This window comes from Papaver somniferum, chromosome 11, assembly GCF_003573695.1.
Source record: "Papaver somniferum cultivar HN1 chromosome 11, ASM357369v1, whole genome shotgun sequence".
NCBI lineage: Eukaryota > Viridiplantae > Streptophyta > Magnoliopsida > Ranunculales > Papaveraceae > Papaver > Papaver somniferum.
Window position 1 is genome coordinate 70,816,159 of NC_039368.1, and position 24,521 is coordinate 70,840,679.

Below are 24,521 nucleotides of genomic sequence, written 5' to 3' on the forward strand. Positions count from 1 at the left end.
CAGCTAACCAAAGATCTTTTTTCCTTAGTTTCCGTAGTTGCTTTGTTGTATTTTGGGTGTGTTCTGGAAGTGTAGGAAGTTTAATGAGAATAGTTGAGTGCTAATTGATGAGTTGTAAGGATTGATATATTCTCTTTCAACCAAGCATGTCATGATGCCGAATTAGTGAGTATAATCAACAAACAAAGTTAACGAAACAAACCTAGGTGCAACAGCAACAAAGCCTCAAATATGCCCCATTTCAGGCCATAACAATGGCGTTATCTATGAACACCATCGCAAGAAACCTAGGTGCGACAGCAACAGAGCCTCAAATCTGCCCCATTTTAGGCTCTAGCAATGGCATCATCTGTGAACACCATCGCTATGTTGTGGTCCATATAAAAACCAAAAGGAACATGGATCAAAACTTAAATTTACAAATTTAGTTGTCCCAAAAAAAAGTGCAAGACAAACTAAGAACTCCTAATTACCAAAATTCAAATCTTAAGTCTAAGACCACATAAGTTAAACTCACCTGTTGAAGAGGAAGACCCATTGATTCCACGTGAAATAAGGAAACACCAAATTCTGTTGGTCAAAATAAAATAAGAAAACAGAAATAGGCTTTGGGTCAACCTAACATATAAAATTTAATCAAATGAACATCGATACTTTCTTCTCGACTCCTTTTTTTTTAAATAACTTTTATATCTCGAGGTGTAAAGATGTCACTCAAACTTATACGAAAGAAACTTTAATTTCCCGTTAAGCTTCTGAAACAAAAACACCTAATGAGACTTCATACATAGATCTTAACGGACAATGTTCACCTTATTAGATATTTTCAGTAATTGAACCAACTGGTTTACTGTAAACAATATTGCAAGGGAGCTGGCCAAAATTTGTTTCAACCGCAGACATTAAAAAGTACAATTCGGATGATCCAACTTCAAGGGAAAAGGTAAACTCCTATATCATTTGTAGAGCAACTTGTGCATTGTTGATTGATCAATCTCTCTCCTTTCCATAATCCAAAACTGGTTTCCACGTACTCAGCTTAGAATCCAAAATTACTTCTAAAATTCCTTCAACATCTTCAGGTAAGCAAAACCAAAATAGGCTAAGGCGTTTCTTCTGAATGGCACTGTAAAAACCTTTTTAAAGTTAAAATACAAATTTCAAATTACTAAAACATTGTATATTCTTACTCACAAATAAGTTCAGAGTTTGATCTAAATCTGGACAGAAATTTAACATGAACTAATTGAAATAAACTTTTACCTAGAAATCTGAACAGTTAAAGGAAACCATTGTGTCTAGCCATATAATTCTAGATCCAATGCAAACAACAATGACCAATACTCGCATTTTTTGAGACCACAAAACAAAATTATTTAAAGAATATGGGTTAAATAAAATAGTTACCTTACTATACAAACTGAGAAAGCAAGTGAGAATTGCATATCAATTAGAAATGTTTGAAAGGTAACTCCAGCATATTGTCATCAATGACCAATTCCTAATGACAAGCAGAGGACCTTGTGTTATTATGCAGTCTCGTCAATATCCGTACGGTCATTATGGGAAGCTTCTTGACCACTTCTTTACTTGCCAGTGGTAGTCTTTGAGGTCCAGCACCAATTACCTATATAGTCGACACAAACAGAGGATCAAATGACACCTTCCAACGACATACAAACATATACGTAATTAATAAATATATAGGAATACTTATGTAGGTATGTAAAAATACATGACCATTAACCTCCAAACAACAAAATTGAAGTCAAAAGTGCAAATGATCATCACTAATCATAGACTATATGTGACATGAAAATAAAAAATTATGAGATGAATATAAAGAAAACTTGAAGAGAAGCTTCAATTGTACCATCCAGAGGGCTTTAGCCTTTAGCTCAATACCATGTAATTAGCCAAACCTTCCATTAGTGCAAACATATCTTTTGTTTGTGTTGTTTTCTCTTGCTCGTTGAGAAATTACTGGTCCTGCTGCAATAAAATTAATAAAAAATCTTGAGTCACTAACCATGGAGATTAAAATTCACATGTCACAAATTATCCAATGATTTCAAATTCATCCATAAGAAAAGGTTCAACATAGTCACAAATTACACCAAAAACTAAAGAATTCTTATATGTTTCAGGAAAACAACTATTTCCAATCACTGTTTTGTAAATTTCATAGGTTTCAATAGTTGAAACCTTTACTATGAAATCATATATAATAAAATAGCAATAAATCAGAGAAACTTACACGGATTGTTCAGAATGCCTTTCATTTTTAGAGCAATTGTACCATCATCATAATCTATTCAATCAAATTGAATTTTAAAGCTAGACAAAGAGGAACAATTATGTCTCGCTTGATTCATCGTAATTGCAAGTAGAATAAACTTCAGAAAAACTCACGATACCAAAAAAAAAAACAAAAACGAATCATTCTAATTTATTCAGTCAACATGAAATTCAAAGCAAAACATCACAAAAGGGGGAATAGTCATCTCCTTCAGTTCTTCTAAGTTTTTTGGGTTTCTAGGGTTTGAGCCCCCTTTCTTCAGCGATGGATCATGTGAAGAAAAGAAAAGAATTTCAGACAGAAAAGAATTTTCCCATAAGAGAAAAGAGATTTTGGTTTCTTATGCTTACAGATGCTGCCGCGAGTTGGAGAAGGTAAAAGGATACTGGAAAATTGAAAACTACGGTGGAGAAGAGAAACGACATGAAATAGTAAACAAAATTTTCATTTAAGGTATAATTAATGAGATTGTGTTTCAGGGGATCAACCACAGCCGTGGAATCATGTATTGTGAGAAAAAAATCTGAACCTACCGTTTACATGGGCTGACTTAGCCGAACTTTGTTATGTATTCTTAATGAAAGTAGAAGAATAAATAAAAAGAGAAGGAGAGATGAAAATGATGGTTTTGGGTTTTTGTGTTAGGAGACAAAAAGAAAAAAAATAGAGAAGAAGAAAGTGACGGCTCACTTTTTGCTTTTCCGTTTGTTTTATCTATACGTATTTTTGTTCATCAAATTCTAGCTTACTTTTAATCAACATTCAAGTATTGATAAGGGATATATTACTTAGATAAATACACCCCACTATTTAGCCATATGCACCCAAACATACATTATTAATAACAATTGATAGATGCACCAATTCTATCAACAAAATATATACACGTGACACTTCATAATCACTACGTAATTAAAATTTAAAATTATTGTTGTGTTAATTTATTTATTTTTGACAATCATAAATATACTCGAAGTTTAATATTTTTTTCTTTACAATGTAAGTATTAATTAAAATTCAAATAAAACAATATGGATGGGTTTAAGGCGTAAAAATCGCATTAAGAAAAATTTCAGGGTTTTACAAGTTAGGGAGAAGCAAAAAAATAGTTAGAGAAAGTATATTAACTACTGAATCTTAGAAAGGTTGGTTTTTCTTTTATCTTCCTCTTCTTTGGACTCTGAAAATGAAAAGAAAAGGAAAGAGGATTTCATTCTCTCGTCACAAAAGTCTTGAAAAATGAAATTGTTGAAGATGTCTAGCTTGGAGTAGTGTTTGAGTTTGTATTCTAGGGATGGTGTTTGAAAATGCTTATGACGATGAGGTTAGTATGATTTTTACATTTGTTATATTCCATGCAATTTTAGCAAAAGTTGATGAAATGAGTTGTCGCAAACAAAGGAGAACTCATGTATATCAAATCAATTCATCAATTCCTTCTTATGGTACTTTGGTTTGATATACATGGAAATTAGGGTTCTTGTTGGAAAATTGGGATTTTTTGTTATTATTCATGCTCTTATACAGATTGATGAAATGGGTATTTTCTAATCATGGTGATTTTTTATAATAATGGTTTGACTGAAGCAATTCATCTCATTATCCATTATTGCTTGAAAATCCCGTATGTCCTGTGAACCCTTGAATGCGGAATTTTATTTTTCTTATATCTTAAATTCAAACCGTTGGAATAAGTTATAATGCCACCATAAAAATTTGAGAACGATTAGACATGGGAAAGAACTAAAAGTATTGAATATACCTTGACTATATTTTGTTGAGTTGCAGCTTTGGAAAGTCGACAAATAAGTGAGTTTCTCACTACCTGTATATCGTATAAAGCTAGATTTATAGTATATTATTTAGAACTCTGTATAAAACTTACTGTATAATTTTCAAGAGGTTCCAATCAATTTAGGTACCTCAGATTATAAGAATATCTTGACTGAATTTTGTATGTCGGCAGTAAAAGCAGTTAGGTTGTGAGGTGTATATCTTTTTAATGAACCGTTGAAATATTATGATTTTTTGAATATGTTGTTGTACCCTGAGTTACTAGGCTACTGTAAAATTTTTAAGTCAATCAGGAAAGTTTTCATATTGAAAAACTTGAACAAACTGGGTCCGATTCTGGAATGCCATGAAAATGATTATCTATCATTTGGTTTTTATACTGTCCATGAAATTGAAATGTTTTGAAATGACGCGGCATATGGGTGTAATGATACTATAGGTATCAGTGGAATACTTAAATCATTTAATTAGAACTGGGTCTAATTGTATGCACAACTAGTAGTAGTCCTAATCGTTATTATTGATATCTCTGTCTTGAATTTAGTCCTCTGAGATCAATGCATTGTGCAGAATATAGTAATATAAGATCATTTCAGTGATGATTAATTGGATAAATTCTCTTTCTCATTACTCTGGGTGCCCATGTACTATTTGTTAAAATGTTTGCATGGCCATTTGTACTATATAGTACTATTTTGTATCCCTAAACACCGGCTTCAAGCATGGACCCTTGCTGATTTTAGAATGAATCGTTGTTTCCTTGGATAATTGAAGAAGTGACTCCACTTATACTAGTCTACTGGTCTACTTTTATTCGTATGTTCAGTGGTGGGTGTGAATGTTTATTCTATTATTAAGATTCACTCAATAATGACCTTATATTTACTTGGATGAAATTCAAATAAAGTGTCAATCTAATGGTGCTCGTGGTAATTGGGTGTTTTTGGATAGTTTAATATTGAAAGTGTTTATGACAGTGTGGTTATCTGTTTTGAGGTATTTGAAAAATTGTGAATGTATGTCGTCATATATACAACACAATCGTACTCTACTGTTGAGTTCAAGTTGCAGGTACATGTACGTGTGCAGACTTAAATGTTGACATCTTGCCATTTATCCATCGCTACAAATAGTTACTACTACTCTAAGAAGTTCATATTATTTAAGAGATTATTGTTGTCTTAACAAGCAGTTCATACAATCTATTTAAGCGATGATTGTTGGCTGGTCTTAATAGTTATGATCATCTAGTAAGAGATAATTGCTACTATCATGAGTAGTTCATAATATATTAATAAATAAATGACGAACTACGATCGTGCTTGATCCCTTCGAGCAACGGAGAGGGTACGTAGGAAGACGCTATGCGGTTCAGCACAATTCTACAAGATTGTTCATATCATCTGGAAGTCTTGGTTACTGCTTTGCAGTTTAATACCATCTATTCAGAGATGATTGCAATCCTTCACCATAGGCAACCTTCCAATGGCGTCTGGCCATCCTTCACCATTGGCAACTGGCCAATGGCGTCACTGTAAAACGATGGCAGCTGGCCGTCTGACAACTGGCCACATGAGTTATTTGGAATTGGCAACTGGCCACATGAATTATATGAAATGGCAACTGGCCACATGAATTATTTGAATTGGAAACTGGCAATATGAATTAATTAAAATGCCAACTGGCCATCTGGCAACTGGCCACATGAATTATTTGAATTGGCAACTGGCCATATGAATTATTTGAAATGGCAACTGGCCATCTGGCAACTAGCCACATGAATTATTTGAATGGGAAACTGGTCATCTTCCATTTTGACAACTGGCCATATTAATTATTATAGTTGGCAACTGGCCATATAAGTCTATTATTTTTGGCGATTGTCCGTCTCTCATTTTGACAACTGGTCATCTCTCATAATTGGAGAATAAATGCTAAGTGTGCTTGCTTTTTAATGCAGTTTAGATAATTCGAATTCGAATTGGTTCCAAAATTTGAAAGTCTAGTTTCTTGAGTGGCGTATCAGAGAGTCAGAGCTTGCCAAACGGGCTGAAATCCGGTTCGTTGGAAGTCCAGATTTTCTGGTCCGTTACAATTTATGTACTGAAAATTTATAGTATCTAACACACACAGATTCATATATGTAAGCATAATCTCACTGTTTTAATCATTATGGTTGTTATGTATTGAAATTTTTTTAGTTTTTTTTTTCTAGTTTCAAGCAGTATAACGACATAGTTTATGACTGTGTATCATAAATGTACTATTTTTTTTACAGGTTTTTATTCTCTAGTATATGCGTTAGTCATTGGAGAAGATGTTGATAATTTTGATTGGTTTATGCGCAATCTTAAGAACGTTGTTGATGACCGTTCCATCACATTTATGTCCGATCGTGGTGAAGTATTGTTGAGGTCTATTTATGATGTATTCCTGATTCTCATAATGGCTATTATTACTACCACTTGGAGCAGAACTTAACGATCAGGAAACCGGATACAAGTATAAAGATGTTACGGAAATGGAATTAATGGGAAGGACTAGGGTCGCTAACTATTTTCATAATATTCCTAGTTAACGTTAGTCCAGCACATTCTTCACTGGCTATAGATTTGGTCAGACTACACAAGTGTTGCTGAGTCCTTCAATAAATAGATTCGCAAGGACAAGAGGTTGCCTGTCTGCGCCCTCGTTGACATGATCATGTTTGTGGGTTTTTCTTGTTGTTGGTGTTTTCTTGTTTTGTGTTCATTTTTCTTTGTTTTAAAATATATTTCCCATTTATTACAAGTGTTTTTTGTTTTCCATTCATAGGTTACGCATTATGGAGTTGATGTCAGAACGTCGCGAACTCGGTGTTTTGATGGACCCTGAGTTCCTCACTCCTACCTACTAGGCGTTACTTAAAGAACATATTCAAATTAGTCGAGTTTGGAATGTTACTCAATCATCTGATAATGTCTATGAGATTCATTCACCCAGGTTAGTTTTATCCCCTAAACCAAGTTCTCTTGCAGTATAGTATACATGTACCAATGAATCATATTTGTTTTTTTGTATTTTGTTTTCAGTACTGCATATATGTATTACTTTAAGATATTGTGTTAAACAGCTTTTTTGTGTATTTGTAGGTCTCACACTGTTGATTTGTTGAGCAAGACTTGCACCTACCAAAGATGACGTGTTTATGGTTTTCCATGCTCTCATGCTACTGCAGCCATTTCTGCCAAGGGTGATAGATACATATATTATATCCAAGATTACTTCAAAGTTACCCATTTTCAGCATATGTACTTAATTACGATCAGACCAGTTCCTAACTACAATAGACCAAATTAGTATGGTCCAGATGATACTATTTTTCCACATCATCCACGATTTCCACCAGGGAGGCCAAAGGGAAATTGCATCAAGAATACATGGGAGAAGAGTATGCAATCCGTCAGATGTTCAAACTGTCATTTGAAAGCTCATCACAACAAGGCCACATGCACTGCCATTCTTTCTTACCCCTGAGTTTTAATTTTCAGTTATCCCTTACTAATTCTATCGGTCACAATGAAAATTTTGTTTGCGTATCACTTTAAAAACTTTTGTTAGCTTTTTTAGAATACTGCAATTATGTATTGTTAACTTTTCCCAAGGACCTGACCACTCTTTACATAAGCAGAGTTATCCAAATTATGCTATATATTCTTGATTTACGTAGTCCATTCACCTGAGTACATAATGATTGTACTCCAAATTATGCTATATATCTTTGTGGGAGATAGTAGTTTGTGCTCATTTAAAACTCATTTAATATTCAGAGATTATTTTCAAGCATTATTGAGTTTCGGTATTATTTTTTTCAGGTTGTTTTATAAGTTTTTTTTAGAGTACATGAGTTATGTACTCTGCATTGTTATTTACTTCGTAGTCAACAAGTACCTGGATAATTTTTAGAGTACAATCATTCTGTACTCAGGTGAATGGACTACGTAAATCAAGAATATATAGCATAATTTGGATAACCCTGCCTATGTAAAGAGTGGTCAGGTCCTTGGGAAAGATAAATTTATGGCTGCGGTCTTGCGGTTTTCCATCACTACACCTTCCTCTTAATTGTCCTCCATTATTACCCGATTTCAGGATTTAAAGGAAGAATAAAAAACATTGAAACCTTTCGCTTCTTCATTCGTGTTAAAAGTTCTACGTTTTTCCCTTTTGTGTCCCAGAGTATTAGGCGTAATGAATGAGAAATATAATTGGGAAAAATGAGAATAGAGAGATAAATGGGTAGTATAAACTCTTTGGTTGCGTAAATAAGTTTCGAGTATATAGTTTTCGAGAGAGCTAATGGAATCATAAATCAGAGGAATAGGAAAGAATACAAAATCCCCAACTCTTATGTTTCTTTTTTTATTGAAACTGTTTTTGAATCAAAATTTACACTTGACTAACTGTATTTCGAATTTCATATTTCTTCAGTTTTCCAATTTAAGTGAAGAGTCTATTCTTTGGATTCTTAGTTTTTATTAATGAGATTTTACAGGGGTTAATCTGTAAATAGAGCTATCGAAGATATATGGTGGTCCTTCTGTGGATGATCCAATGAAAAAGAGACATGAATACTTTATTAGTTCCCTTAAGGTACGTTGATTGATTTTGAATTCATCACTTTTATGGATAGTTTGGATATTGGGTAATTCCTTGATTAAATCATTAATTCTGAATTCATTTGGTATTACTATTGAGTACGATTGATTTTGTATTCTTAGGCTGATTGTTGATATTGCTTTCCTCCTTACTATGCGCCGTAGCCCGTAGTGTTGTTTCTTCTTTAGCACAGGGTGATTTCTTTATTAAAAAACAAAAAAAGAAACAAATTTACAGGGTGATTTCAGGGTACCAGATGGTCCATTCTCATTAAGGTCAGAGATCTCACTCAAGCTCACCTCAGCAATATTGGATCACGTATGAAGAAGTAAACATGAGCCTCTAAACCCAGAATATGAACTTGACCTCTACTTCATTCTCAACTTTGCTGGTAAGTGTTTCTTCTCAAATTTTCTATATGAAACATAGAGTGTGCATATTAATTCTTTGATTATACGTGTTACCACCTGAAATTTAATGGCACCAAGATATAAGATTGTCCACTAATTATTGAGCTTATGGAAATATATTGTAGAAAATGAGTTGCAATGATATGTCAAAGAAAGAGATATTAGTGAGAAAAATTCGAAGGATCTTCGGTCTTATAGACAAGGAATCCATCAACCAGATTTGTTTACTAGATTTTGTTTTTTTTTTTTTTTTTTTACGCCATATTCAAATTTGATTTTCCTGCAAATGCTTTTGATCTTGCTCGGAAGAAAGATAGATGATGATACAAGGTGAACCATTTACTGATTATTTCCTAAGATTTTATTATGAAGGATCATATGATCTTAGTATTCATGTATCATCTCTTTCAATTCAAGTTTTTTTTTTTTTTTTTTGGATGAGTTGTACTTTTTGATTTCTTTCGTTAAATAAGATTGAGCCTGTGGAACCAAGAGTAGTTGGTATATATGGAACAAAGGTAGTTACTTTCAAAGATTTGAAATTAAATTAGAGGTAGTCTAAGTTCAATAGGTTAGGATATGTCTTAAACAGATTCAATACGTTTGATACAATTATCATTCTAATACAATCTCTGTAGTTCACAAAGATTATAGTGGTATATATTGAACCTGAAACTGTCTTGGAAAAGAGAGAACCAGCTGATACGGTGAAACCAAATTTTAGGAAATGTTTGTGTTGCCGGTGCCTTAAAAGAAATCATTTCACTAAAAAGAAGGTTCACATCGTTTGTAATGCCAGTTATCGCAGTAACTATATATACATGCTCTTAGAGCTATTGGCTCGACGCCCTAGGGAAGGAAATGTGTTACTTGCATCCAGTGTAGATGAAATAAAAACGGATGGAGTTATAGGAAATGCTCATATAACGCATGATTTAGTTTAAGAAGAACCAAAAATAAATTATGGGTGATTATTATGCCATTTTAGGACTAAGCAATGTTAGTTAGGTGATGACTTCATTGTAACATGCAACTGTTCTTATTTACTTTCTGATACAGGTGATTGCTATATCCATTGATCGAGAAATTTGTCAGTAAATTAATCTTGATGGTAGTTAATATTGATCAAATTTTGTTCATTACCCAAGGCCACTAGGTTTTATAGGGCTAACTAAAGTTACATTTTTTAACGATCTCTTTTATGGGTTCCCTGAAATGAAGTTTGTTATCTTCATCTATGAGATACTTAGGATTTGTTTCCTCATGCAGCTGTGAAGATGATGAGCACCATCAAGAGGAGATGGTTATTATTGTGGCAATATGAAGGAAATTTTACATGCAGCGACAGAGAGTCTGAGGATGTTTTGGCGTGGGGTAGCACCACCTCATTGCAAGGACACCTTCATGATAAAGATGCAAGCATTTCGAAAGGGGTTGTCCGCCTAAATTTTCCATGTTGCATTGTTAAAATCTGATATGGGTTGCAGAATTGGAAAGTATAATATGATATGATGGCTTCATATTTGCAAAAAAATCAATTAATGTTGGACTACGAAGGATCAGTAGGATGTTACAACATCTTAGGTTGAATCACTCATGCCAACTGGGAATCAATTTATTTTTTTTCTTTTCTTTTGTTTTTTTTTTTCCTGAAAGGGGATGGTTTTGATAAAGAGGAAAAGTATTTACAAGCCAAGGTACAATTCGAATGTTGATGTCCTGATGATATTGGTGAATCTAAAATAACAGTTCAACCCTATTGCATTAAAACAACATGGCTAATTCATCGACAAAAACAATATAGGAAAGGACTCAAACGAATAAATTAATATACCCGTGTTGTTACGGTGTTTTATAAGCCAAGTCAAGAGTTATGCAGGAGGGAACTTGATTTCACTCAACTCAGGTACTTATTTCCGGACACAAGACTACAACTGAAAGCATGATAAAGAGGTATAAGAAGACGTAAGTGATAACATCTTGGCTTGGGTAACTTTAACTTGGTTTATAACGACACGGGTTTAGAAGAAATCAACATCACATACGATTTTAAAACAAAGCATATTCTCTTCAAGAATATAAAACACTAGGAATTACTAATAGGTATTATTATAATGATACTAGTTAGTGGCAGGTCCACCCACTAAAGCCCAGTAACTAGAGGTCCATAATAAAAAGAAAACATAAAAATGGACCCAATTTTTTAATCCCAGGTCCTGTACACGTGCGGGACAAATCATGTGAAATTTTCAAATACCTAAACTACCCTTCCAATCCCATATTTAAGCAGCCTATTTCAAAGTTTCTAAAAAAAGATATCAGCGAATTCACATCCGGGTTTCTGCTCTCTTTCTTCTTCTCGCGTTTGGACTATGGTTTCTGAAGATTTCTTTAGTGATTTTAACAGGTATGTTGCTTAATCTTTTCTATTTTCTTCTTTCTGCTACAGTTTCATGGAGATCGGTTGTGTTCTTTTTGTTTTTTATGAATCTTGTTCGTATTTATTCAGGATTCTACTTGCGATGTTTTTAGGATAAAAAAGTATGTTGGGAGGCACACTTGTGGAGCTGGTGTGAAGTTGAGAAGTCCTAAAGTATCGAAGAAGCTGGTACACAACCTTATTCATGATCGTGTGATGCACAACCCACTTATCAAGCCTCGCGAAATTGAAGATTATATAAAAGTTGGTGTTGGTGTTAATATCAAATATCACCATGCATATCATGGTTTGGAACGGTCACACCATGAAATTTTTGGGAATGATGTAAAGTCTTACTCTAATCTGGTTTGGTGGGTGAATTCATTGAAAGAAACAAATCCTGACTCTTATGTGGATTTTCAGTTTAACCATGCAACTCAAACATTTGAAAGGTTATTCATTGAAATAGGCGCTTGTATTGAAGGTTATAGACTTTGTCGACCAATGATTTTTGTTGATGCAACTTTTCTGACCGGGAGATTTAGAGGTACCCTTATGGTTGCTACTTGTCTGAATGGGAATCAAGGCAAGTGCTCTTTGTTACGTTTTAATTGTTATTGTTTACAAGTTATTCACTGCTTTTAATCGTTGGAACTTTTTGAGTATACCATTTATGTACTGAAAAGTTATTGTGTCTAACACACACTAATTCATATATGTAAGCATAAGACCTTTTTTTGAGTAAAATATGTCTATTATGTACTGGAAATTCTTAGTCTATTTTCCAGTACATAATATATGTTACATCTATTAATATAGCAACATATTTAGTGACAATATATAATATATGTACTGTTTGTTTTTTGCAGGTTTTTATCCGCTAGCCTTTGCATTGGTCCCAGGAGAGGATGTTGACAATTGGGATTGGTTTATGTGCAATCTTAGCAACATTGTTGATGACCGTCCTATCACCTTTATGTCTGATCGTCATGAAGGATTGTTGAGGGCTATTCCTAAACACTTTCCTACTTCCCATCATGGCTATTGTTACTACCACTTGCAAGGAAACTTACCAATCAGGAAATCGGACGAGAAGTACAAAGAAGTTATGGCTTGTTTCAAAAAATAAACTTATGCTCTCACACCAGCAAGATATGAAGAAGCACTAATGGAAATGGAGTTAATGGGAAGGCCTGGGGTTGCTGAGTATTGCCGCAATATGCCTAGGGAACATTGGTCCAGCTCGTTCTTCACTGGCTGTAGATTTGGTCAGACTACATCAAGCGTTGCTGAGTCCTTCAATAATTGGATTCGGAAAGACAAGAGGTTTCCTGCCTGCGCCCTCGTTGACATGATCAGGTTTGTGTGTGTTTTTTTTGTTGGTGTTTTCTTTGTTTTTGGTTCATTTTTTTTTGTTCAAAATTTATTACAGGTGTTCTTTTTGTTCCATTCATAGGTTACGCGTTATGGAGTTGATGAATGAACGTCGCGAAATAAGTCTTTTGATGGACCCAGAGAAGCTCACTCCTACCTACGAGGCGTTACTTAAAGAACATATTCAAATTGGTCGAGTTTGGAATGTTACTCAGTCATCTGCATATGAGTATGAGATTCATTCACCTAGGTTAGCTTTATCCCATAAAACAACTTTTACTGTACTATAGCATACATGTAGGAGTGAATCATATGTTTTGTTTTTTTGTATTTGTTTGCAGTGTTGCATATATGTACTGCTTTTAAGTTATTTGTGCTGAAAAGCTTTTTACGCATCTTCAGGTCTCACACTGTTGATCTGCTGAACAAGACTTGCACCTGCCAAAGATGGCGTGTTTATGGTTTTCCATGCTCTCATGCTACAGCAACTATTTCTGCCAAGGGTGATCGATACGTAGATTATATCGAAGACTACTTCAAAGTTACAAATTTTCAGCAGCTGTATTCAATTGCTATCAGACCAATCCCCAACTACAACAGGCCAGAGCAGTATCTGCCAGAGGATACTATTTTCCCACCCCATCCACGAGTTCCACCATGTAGGCCAAAGGGAAATCGTATCAAGAATGCATGAGAGAAAGCTAGGAAGTCCGTCTGTTGTTCCAACTGCAAGAAGAAAACTCACCACAACAAGGCAACGTGCACTGTCATTCCTTCATACCCATGAGTTTTAGATTTTCAGTTCTCCCTTATTAGTTCTATTGGTCACAATGCAGATTCTGTTTTGCGCATTATTTTAAACACTTTTGTTCGCTTTTTTTAGAGTGCTGAAATTATGTACTGTTTGATATCTTTCTGGGACAAGGTACTTTGTGCTCATTTAAGACTCTTTTAATGGTACTTTGTACTGCATTATCCACTTTCAATATTATTGGTTTTTCAGGTTGATTTCCAAATTTGTTTTAATAATGATTTGTTATCTACTTTGTAATGAACAACTATCTGGATGAATTTTTTTTCAAGGTGCACTCTGAAAAATGTTACAATATGTCACACCTATGTACTACATAAATATTACAGTGAGTATGTACTATGTGTTTCTTCCAGGTCATTGTGGTTGTTCAGGATTTTTGGAGTACATCTATTATGTACCCTAAGTTCTTCTAGGCCATTATGGCTGGTTGTTCAAGACTTTCTGAGCACAACTATTATGTACTGTGTGTTCAATTAAGACACACCAAACAAAGAGACCAGCTCTGAGATTTATGTTCTCCCCATCATGATTAACAAATTTAGAGAGTCATATTCTTCAATTGAATCTAATAGCTGGTCTATGTTACATAAGACACACCAAAACACTTCATACTATGGACTTTTACCATCCAACATGTCAACATTTTTATAAAGCCAAACAACTGTACATACATTAAACACAAACACCATAGTTTCGAGAACAATTGTTATCAAAATAAATAAGAATAATTACTAAACTTTGATATTGTCTAAAACAAACTAGCAAACTCTGAATATGTTCTCTATGATAACTTCTACTATGCAGTCCTAATTCATATAAGCACTGTCTTAAAAACCTTTTGGAGCATGAATATTCCAGCTCTCCTCAGGACGAGATGTTGCTGAGAGTATGTCGCATGCTAAAGAGATCCTCTTCTTATGTATTTTGTCCTTTAGTTCTTCTGGGTCTCCCAAGCTCATTCGCACTCCATCAATTACTTCTTCCTTTGCAACTTTCTTCATGATGCGTGATGAGTGCTAAAAAGTGCATATTTCTATATATTTTTCTTGGCAATTAACTCATCTTTTGTGTTCTAATTCTCCATTTTAACCCATATTCTGTATTTTCATTGTTTTCAAGAATAAATACTTTTCTTAATTAATTTTGCATTTTTAGGTACTAAATAAAGCCTGGTTAACTCACAGAGTGAAAAGAGCAAAGAAACGACAAAGACTTCCGCAGAAAGGCAGCGAAGAATGATGTTTGCAAGAGCCGGACCAACTAGAAGTGGGCTTGGAAGGAAGAATTTGTTCTTAAAGAAGAAGCGGGCTCAGAATTGTCTAAGCCCAAACTCTAACCTAAGTCCAAGCCCAAGCCCAAAGCCTGCCTAAGCTCGTAACTGTCAGATTGGATCCACAGATGCATCCAACGGTCTCTTCATCACAATGCATCAAATTCTGAAGCTCCTGTCAAACATCATAGCACCTAACTCTCATCTGGAACGTCAGAATTGTTGCATCTAGAATCCAACGGTCGCTCAAGATCTGCCTCCATCTCGCCGTTAGATCGATCCATCATCTTCGCATCCAACGTCTCATCCTTGCTGCGCATCAATATTTGCTACACCCGCTCAACACCCGAGTACCCAATACATATACCCTAACCCAAACACACCCTAACCCTAAAACTATCGGCTTCTCCTTCTTCTCCCCCTTTCTTCTCCTCTGCAACTCCACGACCACCACCTGCTCCGCCACCAACTCCTTCTCAACCACCACAACCACCACCATCTCTTCTCAAATCATCATACACACTCGAATCATCACCTATATCACGTTCTAATCTCTCTCAAACAACTAATTTCGCCTATTCTCTCACCTCTGAACCCTAGGAGTGAGTTGGTGAAATTAGTTGATGATATAGATCAATTAGAGGCGTGGGAAGCATCAGAAGACCGTAAGGAAGCATGGGTGAGAGCTATCAAGAGTTTGCAGTGATTAGGTAAACCTAATTTCTATTTCTTATAAACCCTAATTTCATAATTTGGGGATAATTGGGGGAACATGATTGTACGTCTAATTGAAGCATGGGTTGGTTGATTGGGTTGTTATCAGTAGGTTAGGTGAACCAATTTTGGGTTTAATTGTATTTTTTTACAAACCCTAATTTTGCTGTTAATTATGGATTTTTTGGGATTTCCATTGTATGCATAAATAGGGGTCTTTGGGTGTTGTAATGGGCTATGCCTGGATTAGCCAGAGCACCCTTTGGAGGCCTGGATTAGCCAGTGCTCTCCACTGTTAGGTTTTGTAATCTTCTGTTTTAATTTCAAGTTTCAATTTCAATTACTCTTTATGTTTATCATGTTTACAATTACTGTCAATATGTTCTAATTACTCTTGCTAGGGCTTAGATGAAGCCTGAAGACCTTGTTGGGTAGCAAAATCTTAGTGAACACTCTTGTAGGTTTAACTGAATTAGGATGTTAGTGTTCTTGGTGATTGAAGTCACCTGTGATTGAGTGTGTTGTAAGAATACACTCAATGCTAGGGGTGAACTAGAGAATTTAGGGACTTAACCATCCACATTTAACTAAAGTAGGGAAGTTATGAAGCTTAGGGATCAAACATCACCTGTGATTGAGTGTGCTGTAAGAAGACACTCAATGCTAGGGGTGATGCTAGTGAGCTTAGTTAATTAACTCTCTATATATGTATGCCCTGGATTATAGGAAGGCATGAGCCTCCACCTTGGTCCATTAGGGACAAGAGCATAAACTAGATTGATGCTGCCTAGCTAGGCCATAAGGTGAATTCAAATCCCCTAGTGCATTTACTGCTTAGCTTCTCTGCCTTAGGCTCACTGCCTTTGTTTAACTCCACTGTCACTATCACTGCCACTTAGTTTACTGCTTAGGATAATCTTAGCTTAGGAAAGTAGGAATCTTCAACTTTACACACCCTAGTCCCTGTGGAAATGACCCGTTCTTTCACAAGCTACAATCGACACCGTGCACTTGCGGTTAACAAGTAGGCTTCCTCTTCCTCTTATTTCTTACATCCTTAAAAGCCTAACAAGTTTTTGGCGCCGCTTCCGGGGACTTGGCATTGTGTGGTTGCTGTTTTTCCTTGCTTTCTTTTGCTGCTATTCCCTTGCATATCTTGCATTTAGTATAATCATTTAGTGTAAGCATTTATCTCATCATAACTTTCATTCATTACTGCATATTCATCTTTGCATTGCATACTCATCGCATCTTGCTGTCCTGATTGCATATCATATTTGCATATTAGTCATCTTTACATTCTTGCAGTCAATCTTGTGTTACAGTTCTTGTTCACTGCCTTTCTTTGTTGTCCTTGACATTTTTGTTGAGTGACCAGGTACTGTGACCTTGCTGTGAGGCTGAGAACAAACCTCTGGTGCTGTTGTGCTGCTTTGAAGCCCAAATGGTGCTGCTGCTGTTACCTGTGGTGCTGCAGCAGAGCTGCTGTTGCTGAAGCTGTTTCCCCTGCTGTTGTTGCTGTGACCTTTCCACAAACTGACCTGGTGCTGCTGCTGTTTCCTGCCAGGCCAAGCCTATTGTTGTTGCTGAGTTGATCTTGTGTTGTTGTCTGCTGCTGCTGTAACTAGACCAAAACACAACTGGGCTACACAAGCTTAGGATGATCCAAAGCCCAACTGGGCTTTTGCAACCAAACTGAACAGCTGGGCTGTGCTTAAGCAAGTAAGCCTAAAACCATTAAGAGAACCCAAACTGTGGGCTTCCATTTTTCTTGTGGGCTTGTAATATTAAACCCAACATTTGGGCTTATATTTTCTGTTGGGTTTGTAATTAATTTCTTGTGGGCTTGTTTGTTTAATTTCTTGTGGGCTTGTGGTTTTAGATTGATTTGGGCCTGTTGTTTTAATTAAAGAAAACTGAACTTTTGAAAGCCCAGTTGGGCCTCATATTTTAGTTAGTAGCTAGCCAAAGCCCAACTAAATTTCTGGGACTGTGGGCTTAACATCCATTTGAAAACTAAACATTTACACTGTGGGCTTGACCCAAAAACAGAAAACGTTTTCAAAGCCCAGTTGGGCCTCGACCTTTGGCTATTTAAGAGCCCAAATTTCAAATTGTTACCTGGGATTGTTTCTGAACTGTGGGCCTGAACCAAAGTTCGAGTGGGCCAAAATTTCAAAATTCCAAAAACCAACAGTGAGCTTTACTCACCAGCAGTGGGCCTGTTTTTCAAAAACGTAGCTGGGCTTCGCAAAACCCAACAGTGGGCTTGGTCTCCTTATCCCATTAAAAACCAAAATTTTCTTTTTCCCTAAAAACCAAAAAGTTTTTTCCCATTAAAACCAAAAGGCTTTTTCCCATAAAAACCAAATGTTGTTCATTCCCTTAAAAACCAAATTTTTCCCAAAAAGTCCAATCCCATTAAAAACCAAATTTTCTTGTATAGAGTTTAGTAGATAGTTTCTTAGTTAAATCTTTTGTTTCTTTTGTACATATTTTGCTAATCCAATGTGACTCTTAACTGAAATATGTTGGATTCTTGCCTTGAATAACGGAGTTCTAATATTGCTTTCGCCGAAATCGGGTATTCTCTTTCCTTTTTCTCTACTCAGCATAATCCTCTCCATATGTTGTATTATAATTCTTTACATCTTTTGAAACATTGAGGACAATGTTTAGTTTAGGTTTGGGGGTATAGAGTAGATACCACGATCACATGTTATAATTGAAAACAAGAACTCCTTCTTTTTTGAAAAAAATTAAAAAATTGAAAAAAAATAAAAAAAAAATATCATAAAAATGGAGCTCATTTACCTTGAAATGTTGACTCTTGTGCAAATATGTAAATTTTAGGAGTCTTAGTCTAGATATTTAGGCACCCTGATTCTAGCACAATTCACATGTAATAAGAAACTTGCACGCGCACGATCTACCAATACATGTATAGCCTCGATCTTCAAGGTGTTTGATAGGAAGTTATATTGCCAATCACTTTATAATACTGAATGAGACTTGACTAGCTTGTTCTTTGGTTGGCTGGGATAGAAGTTGGAGGATACGTTAAGAAAAGCAACCATAGAATTTGACCGAATGCATTCGATAAGGGCCACCTCTTGCTAAGAGTCATGTAATTATGTTTTTCTTTTTGTTCATGTATCAAAAGTGTCACTATGTTGTAAAGATCAAAGTTATTTCTTCAAAAAAAAAAAAAAATCAGAAAAATCAAAAAAATATCAAAAAAAAAAAATCAAGTATTAATTTATTTCATGTTTTGTCATGTTAAAGACAATAGTTCTCTCTTGTTCCAAAAATAAAAGAGAGTAATCAATGTAAATAAGAGTCATGTAAAGAGTCATCTTTTTGTTGTAAATAGTCTTGTAATAAGCAAGGAGGGTGCAGCCATCGATGTATAACGCGGGTAAACTGAAATATCACCAACTCATTGGGTGAACATTCACAATTCTCGTAAAGCCGAACAGCTAGCTTGGCTTAGAATTCGGTTCTTCGCCTAAAAACTATCTCTTGGTGATTAGTAGTCATAACTTCAGATCTTTCTTTACACATGTGTAGATACACTTTACACTCTTATCACATGTCTTTATTTGTTATCAGTGCTAGGATTGTGCCTTTGATAGCTAGATTGACATCTCCATTTTGCTGTGAGCTTAAACTGACTTGCACATGTCACATTTGATGGAATATGAGCTTATATTTTGACCTAGAACTTTGTAGGTACGTTCTAAGCAAACCTTCACGAGACTTAACTCGTCCACTAGGGACACTTAGTGGTTTAAAAGGCTTAGTGCATATGCTAAATGCATTCGAGAGACCAACGACAGTGGTATAGGTAGGATTTCCTTAGTTTTGTTTTACTTGAGGACAAGTAAAATTCAGGTTTAGGGGTATTTGATGAGTGCTAAAAAGTGCATATTTCTATAATTTTTCTTGGCAATTAACTCATCTTTTGTGTTCTAATTCTCCATTTTAACCCATATTCTGTATTTTCATTGTTTTCAAGAATAAATACTTTTCTTAATTAATTTTGCATTTTTAGGTACTAAATAAAGCCTGGTTAACTCACGGAGTGAAAAGAGCAAAGAAACGACAAAGACTCCCGCAGAAAGGCAGCGAAGAATGATGTTTGCAAGAGCCGGACCAACTAGAAGTGGGCTTGGAAGGAAGAATTTGTTCTTAAAGAAGAAGCGGGCTCAGAATTTTCTAAGCCCAAACTCTAACCTAAGTCCAAGCCCAAGCCCAAAGCCTGCCTAAGCTCGTAGCCGTCAGATTGGATCCACAGATGCATCCAACGGTCTCTTCATCACAGTGCATCAAATTCTGAAGCTCCTGTCAAACATCATAGCACCTAACTCTCATCTGGAACGTCAGAATTGTTGCATCTAGAATCCAACGGTCACTCAAGATCTGCCTCCATCTCGCCGTTAGATCGATCCATCATCTTCGCATCCAACGTCTCATCCTTGCTGCGCATCAACATTTGCTACACCCGCTCAACACCCGAGTAACCAATACCTATACCCTAACCCAAACACACCCTAACCCTAAAATTATCGGCTTCTCCTTCTTCTCCCCCTTTCTTCTCCTCTGCAACTCCACGACCACCACCTGCTCCGCCACCAACTCTTTCTCAACCACCACAACCACCACGATCTCTTCTCAAATCATCATACACACTCGACTCATCACCTATATCACGTTCTAATCTCTCTCAAACAACTAATTTCACCTATTCTCTCACCTCTGAACCCTAGGAGTGAGTTGGTGAAATTAGTTGATGATATAGATCAATTGGAGGCGTGGGAAGCATCAGAAGACCGTAAGGAAGCATGGGTGAGAGCTATCAAGAGTTTGCAGTGATTAGGTAAACCTAATTTCTATTTCTTATAAACCCTAATTTCATAATTTGGGGATAATTGGGGGAACATGATTGTACGTCTAATTGAAGCATGGGTTGGTTGATTGGGTTGTTATCAGTAGGTTAGGTGAACCAATTTTGGGTTTAATTGTATTTTTTTACAAACCCTAATTTTGCTGTTAATTGGAGATTTTTTGGGATTTCCATTGTATGTATAAATAGGGGTCTTTGGGTGTTGTAATGGGCTATGCCTGGATTAGCCAGAGCACCCTTTGGAGGCCTGGATTAGCCAGTGCTCTCCACTGTTAGGTTTTGTAATCTTCTGTTTTAATTCTAAGTTTCAATTTCAATTACTCTTTATGTTTATCATGTTTACAATTACTGTCAATATGTTCTAATTACTCTTGCTAGGGCTTAGATGAAGCCTGAAGACCTTGTTGGGTAGCAAAATCTTAGTGAACACTCTTGTAGGTTTAACTGAATTAGGATGTTAGTGTTCTTGGTGATTGAAGTCACCTGTGATTGAGTGTGCTGTAAGAAGACACTCAATTCTAGGGGTGAACTAGAGAATTTAGGGACTTAACCATCCACATTTAACTAAAGTAGGGAAGTTATGAAGCTTAGGGATCAAACATCACCTGTGATTGAGTGTGCTGTAAGAAGACACTCAATGCTAGGGGTGATGCTAGTGAGCTTAGTTAATTAACTCTCTATCTATGTATGCCCTGGATTATAGGAAGGCATGAGCCTCCACCTTGGTCCATTAGGGACAAGAGCATAAACTAGATTGATGCTGCCTAGATAGGCCATAAGGTGAATTCAAATCCCCTAGTGCATTTACTGCTTAGCTTCTCTGCCTTAGGCTCACTGCCTTTGTTTAACTCCACTGTCACTATCACTGCCACTTAGTTTACTGCTTAGGATAATCTTAGCTTAGGAAAGTAGGAATCTTCAACTTTACACACCCTAGTCCCTGTGGAAATGACCCGTTCTTGCACAAGCTACAATCGACACCGTGCACTTGCGGTCAACAAGTAGGCTTCCTCTTACTCTTATTTCTTACATCCTTAAAAGCCTAACAATGCGCATGATATATATTGCACAATCTGGTCAGTCTCCCTGTTGAGGTGTTGGGTAACTAATCATCTTTACTCTGTTTACAAGTGGAAGGCGCAGGCTCGACAAGCGTTCATTAATTTCTAACAAGCAGTATTCTGCCATAAGATTAGCATTATCGAGACACTCGTTTTTGGATACAGCTTCCCAAGTGTTGTAGTGGAAGAATTCGCCTTTCTCGCATTCATACACAAGAAGCGTCCAATGCACGTTTTGGTGTGACATTGGAATAATAATCTTCCTGGTTCCTTCCTCCATATTCCTGATGGGTAAGAAGACAGCAGTGTTTGCTGCTACTTGATGTACTGGGTCACTTAAATAAAACTGAAAAAGAATTAAATTTATCAGTGTAGTAAATATGTACTGAAAATTATAGTGTAAAACACATATATGAAAGCATAATATTTGTTACAACATCAAAAAAAAAATTGTTTCGTTTTAGTTTCGCAGATATGCTATTCAAATTCTCAATATATAAAACAAATAAGCATGAATTCGGATTCAATGTAAAACAGTATCAGAGATATGCACTGCACTTTACAAAGACATGATGCATGTTGTTTATCGAGATAAATTGGAAAACATACCCAGCCTGTTGGATCAATGTGGAGTACTGGAATGTACTTTCTCTGTCCATTCACCGGTTGCTCATTATGATATGCTTTTTTCAGTTGGTATTGCCAGTAATTTATAAGATCTCCCTCTAAAGCCCTGTTATGTAGCAGATCTTCAAATGTCTCTGCAGATAATATGTGATGACCAATCACAGCAGGAGCTTTCCAAGCACTGTTGCTGCAAATTCAAATAATCCAAATCAATTATAAGTTTGATTCTAAACGAAGTACATAAAGTTTTGTTAAAATGAAAGGGACCTATCCAAGAGAGACTCACATTGAGGTAGCTTTGTCAAAAAAAGGAGAGAGAAGCGCTCTTTGTTGTGAACTCAAATCCTTATAGAACGGAGATTTCCTTAGGCTCAACAACTTGCGTGCATTCTTCACTTTTTTAGTAAGTTCTTGCAGATTTGGATCACCTTTAGCTTTTCTCTTTCTCACATTCTCGCCATCCTTTTTCTGAACTTTCTCTGTTGGGCAATCTTTTTCAACTGGGTTTTCAGTTCTGGACTTTGTTTTTCGCATTTTAGGTCCCGACAGTCCTTTGCCACTAGCAAACTCAGGATCAACTCTTTTCTGGGGTGGCTCCGAGTTACTGGCTTCTGAGGGGTGTATGTGATTTTTGGAGTAAGTTTCTTCTCCTTGGCTGAGATAGTCGGCTTTTTCTTCTCCTTGTCCATGACTGATGTAGTCGACTTCGCTATTGGTTTGACTTCATTACTCTTTGTAGCCAGCCTATCTTCGAGTCTCTTGGCAAGTGTTACGTCATCTTCCTCTGATGTTTGACTAACTCCAAGTTCGTTATCCTTCAATATACCATAAACGTAAAAAAAACAAATGAGAGACTAAAAAAGCAAAAAAAAAATGAACAGAATAGAACATATGTATTGTCGGATTCTTTTCAGTACAGAAGTTATGTACTTTTAGTTTCACTGAGTACATAACATATGTACTGTTGGGTTTTCCCATGTTACTGAACATATGTAACATAAGTGGTCCATTAAGTATTGATAAAGTTGTTACTTTTCACTTTTTTGGTAATTATAATTACCTTCTGTAGCTCAGAAAGAAGTTGGAGAGTCTCAGCATATGCATTAGCTTTTTCGGCGCTCATATTCTTCTTCAGTCGAGCTTCCTCTGCCTTTTCAGCATCTAAAACTGGATACTTCTGTTTGAGAATCGGCAGCATTAGTACATATGCTAAAAGCATCATTAAAAACAAAACATAAATTCATTAAACAGAAGTAGATTTAGGTACTTACAAGACTCTCTAATTGTTTAGTAGGCTGTTGCTTTCTGTCATTCTTCATTTTCTTCTTCCTTTCTACTTCATTGAATGGAATGGGATCCCAAGGTTTCCTTGTTCCCTGCATTTGAAACAAATCAGACTACGAACTATTTGACCAAAAATTGATATACGTACTGCTGGTTATATGTATCAGAAGGATATATGTACTAGGTTTATAACATGTTCATACTTCTTGTTCAGGTTGCTGAAGATCATTTCAAACGAGCTTGTTCAGCTGCAGCTAAAAAATTGCAGAGGCTTCATTAAGTGTAGGTGCAGTATCGATTTGAGCTTGCTCATCCGAGGGATCCGTTTGAGCTTGATCTGATGCTCCTCTAGCAACTGGAGCTTCATTATGCAGGCGCAGCTGCAAGATGGATTTGAGGTGGATCAGGTGCACCTAGATCAATTGCAGGCTGCTGCACCTCTTCTCCATTTTGATCACTTGGTCCTAAACCCAAGTCAAAAGTTGGTCTTGAAACTTGTGATGGAGGATCCAGATCTTTAGCATAAAATTTGTCGAAGATTTGAGAAGATTCCATTTTTTCCAAGCTTGGTAAACTACCAGTCGATGGGTACTCCAGACTAAGAATTCCTAAGGATGGATAAGGATCTCCCATAATTTCAGCTTGTAGATATTTTGAGTACTCATCGGTATAAATACCCTTCCCATGGATGGCCAGGTCAATCAGTTTCTCCATCGGCACGGTATGCAGTTCTTTGAGACTCGGCAGCTCACAAACCAAAGGCATAAACTGCATATTCGGCAACATTTCTTCAAGCGATGCACCCTACATAAATGCAATGCCAAACCGTATTATTTTATAGGATGACAAAGTATAAAATTGAACTAACTAGTGTAACGTTCAATTCGCTCACCTGTCTATCTCTAAGAGAA

General features: G+C 36.1%; 3 protein-coding genes and 3 long non-coding RNA genes across 6 annotated transcripts; 3 read left to right on the forward strand and 3 right to left on the reverse strand.

Annotated features, from left to right (window-relative positions):
- Window positions 1-669: 669 nt before the first annotated feature.
- On the reverse strand, window positions 670-2,863 carry LOC113320948. The gene is made up of 4 exons (XR_003346369.1): window positions 2,258-2,863; window positions 1,874-1,992; window positions 1,408-1,627; window positions 670-1,126 (listed from the first exon to the last, which is right to left on the reverse strand). It is a non-coding gene; the product is annotated as an uncharacterized LOC113320948 (long non-coding RNA).
- Window positions 2,864-8,163: 5,300 nt separating this feature from the next.
- On the forward strand, window positions 8,164-10,852 carry LOC113323558. The gene is made up of 3 exons (XR_003347690.1): window positions 8,164-8,725; window positions 8,969-9,122; window positions 10,411-10,852. It is a non-coding gene; the product is annotated as an uncharacterized LOC113323558 (long non-coding RNA).
- Window positions 10,853-11,513: 661 nt separating this feature from the next.
- LOC113324536 lies at window positions 11,514-12,689 on the forward strand. Its single transcript, XM_026572854.1, has 3 exons — window positions 11,514-11,548; window positions 11,674-12,146; window positions 12,430-12,689. Exons 1-3 carry the CDS (start codon window positions 11,514-11,516, stop codon window positions 12,687-12,689), a joined length of 768 nt encoding a protein of 255 aa, XP_026428639.1.
- A 39-nt stretch (window positions 12,690-12,728) lies between these two features.
- On the forward strand, window positions 12,729-13,628 carry LOC113324537. The gene is made up of 3 exons (XM_026572855.1): window positions 12,729-12,919; window positions 13,017-13,184; window positions 13,337-13,628. Exons 1-3 carry the CDS (start codon window positions 12,729-12,731, stop codon window positions 13,626-13,628), a joined length of 651 nt encoding a protein of 216 aa, XP_026428640.1.
- Window positions 13,629-21,715: 8,087 nt separating this feature from the next.
- LOC113324538 lies at window positions 21,716-23,304 on the reverse strand. The gene is made up of 5 exons (XM_026572856.1): window positions 23,257-23,304; window positions 22,932-23,141; window positions 22,613-22,845; window positions 22,309-22,513; window positions 21,716-22,045 (listed from the first exon to the last, which is right to left on the reverse strand). Exons 1-5 carry the CDS (start codon window positions 23,302-23,304, stop codon window positions 21,716-21,718), a joined length of 1,026 nt encoding a protein of 341 aa, XP_026428641.1.
- Window positions 23,305-23,389: 85 nt separating this feature from the next.
- LOC113321908 lies at window positions 23,390-23,834 on the reverse strand. Its single transcript, XR_003346913.1, has 3 exons — window positions 23,814-23,834; window positions 23,598-23,702; window positions 23,390-23,503 (listed from the first exon to the last, which is right to left on the reverse strand). It is a non-coding gene; the product is annotated as an uncharacterized LOC113321908 (long non-coding RNA).
- Window positions 23,835-24,521: the final 687 nt, after the last annotated feature.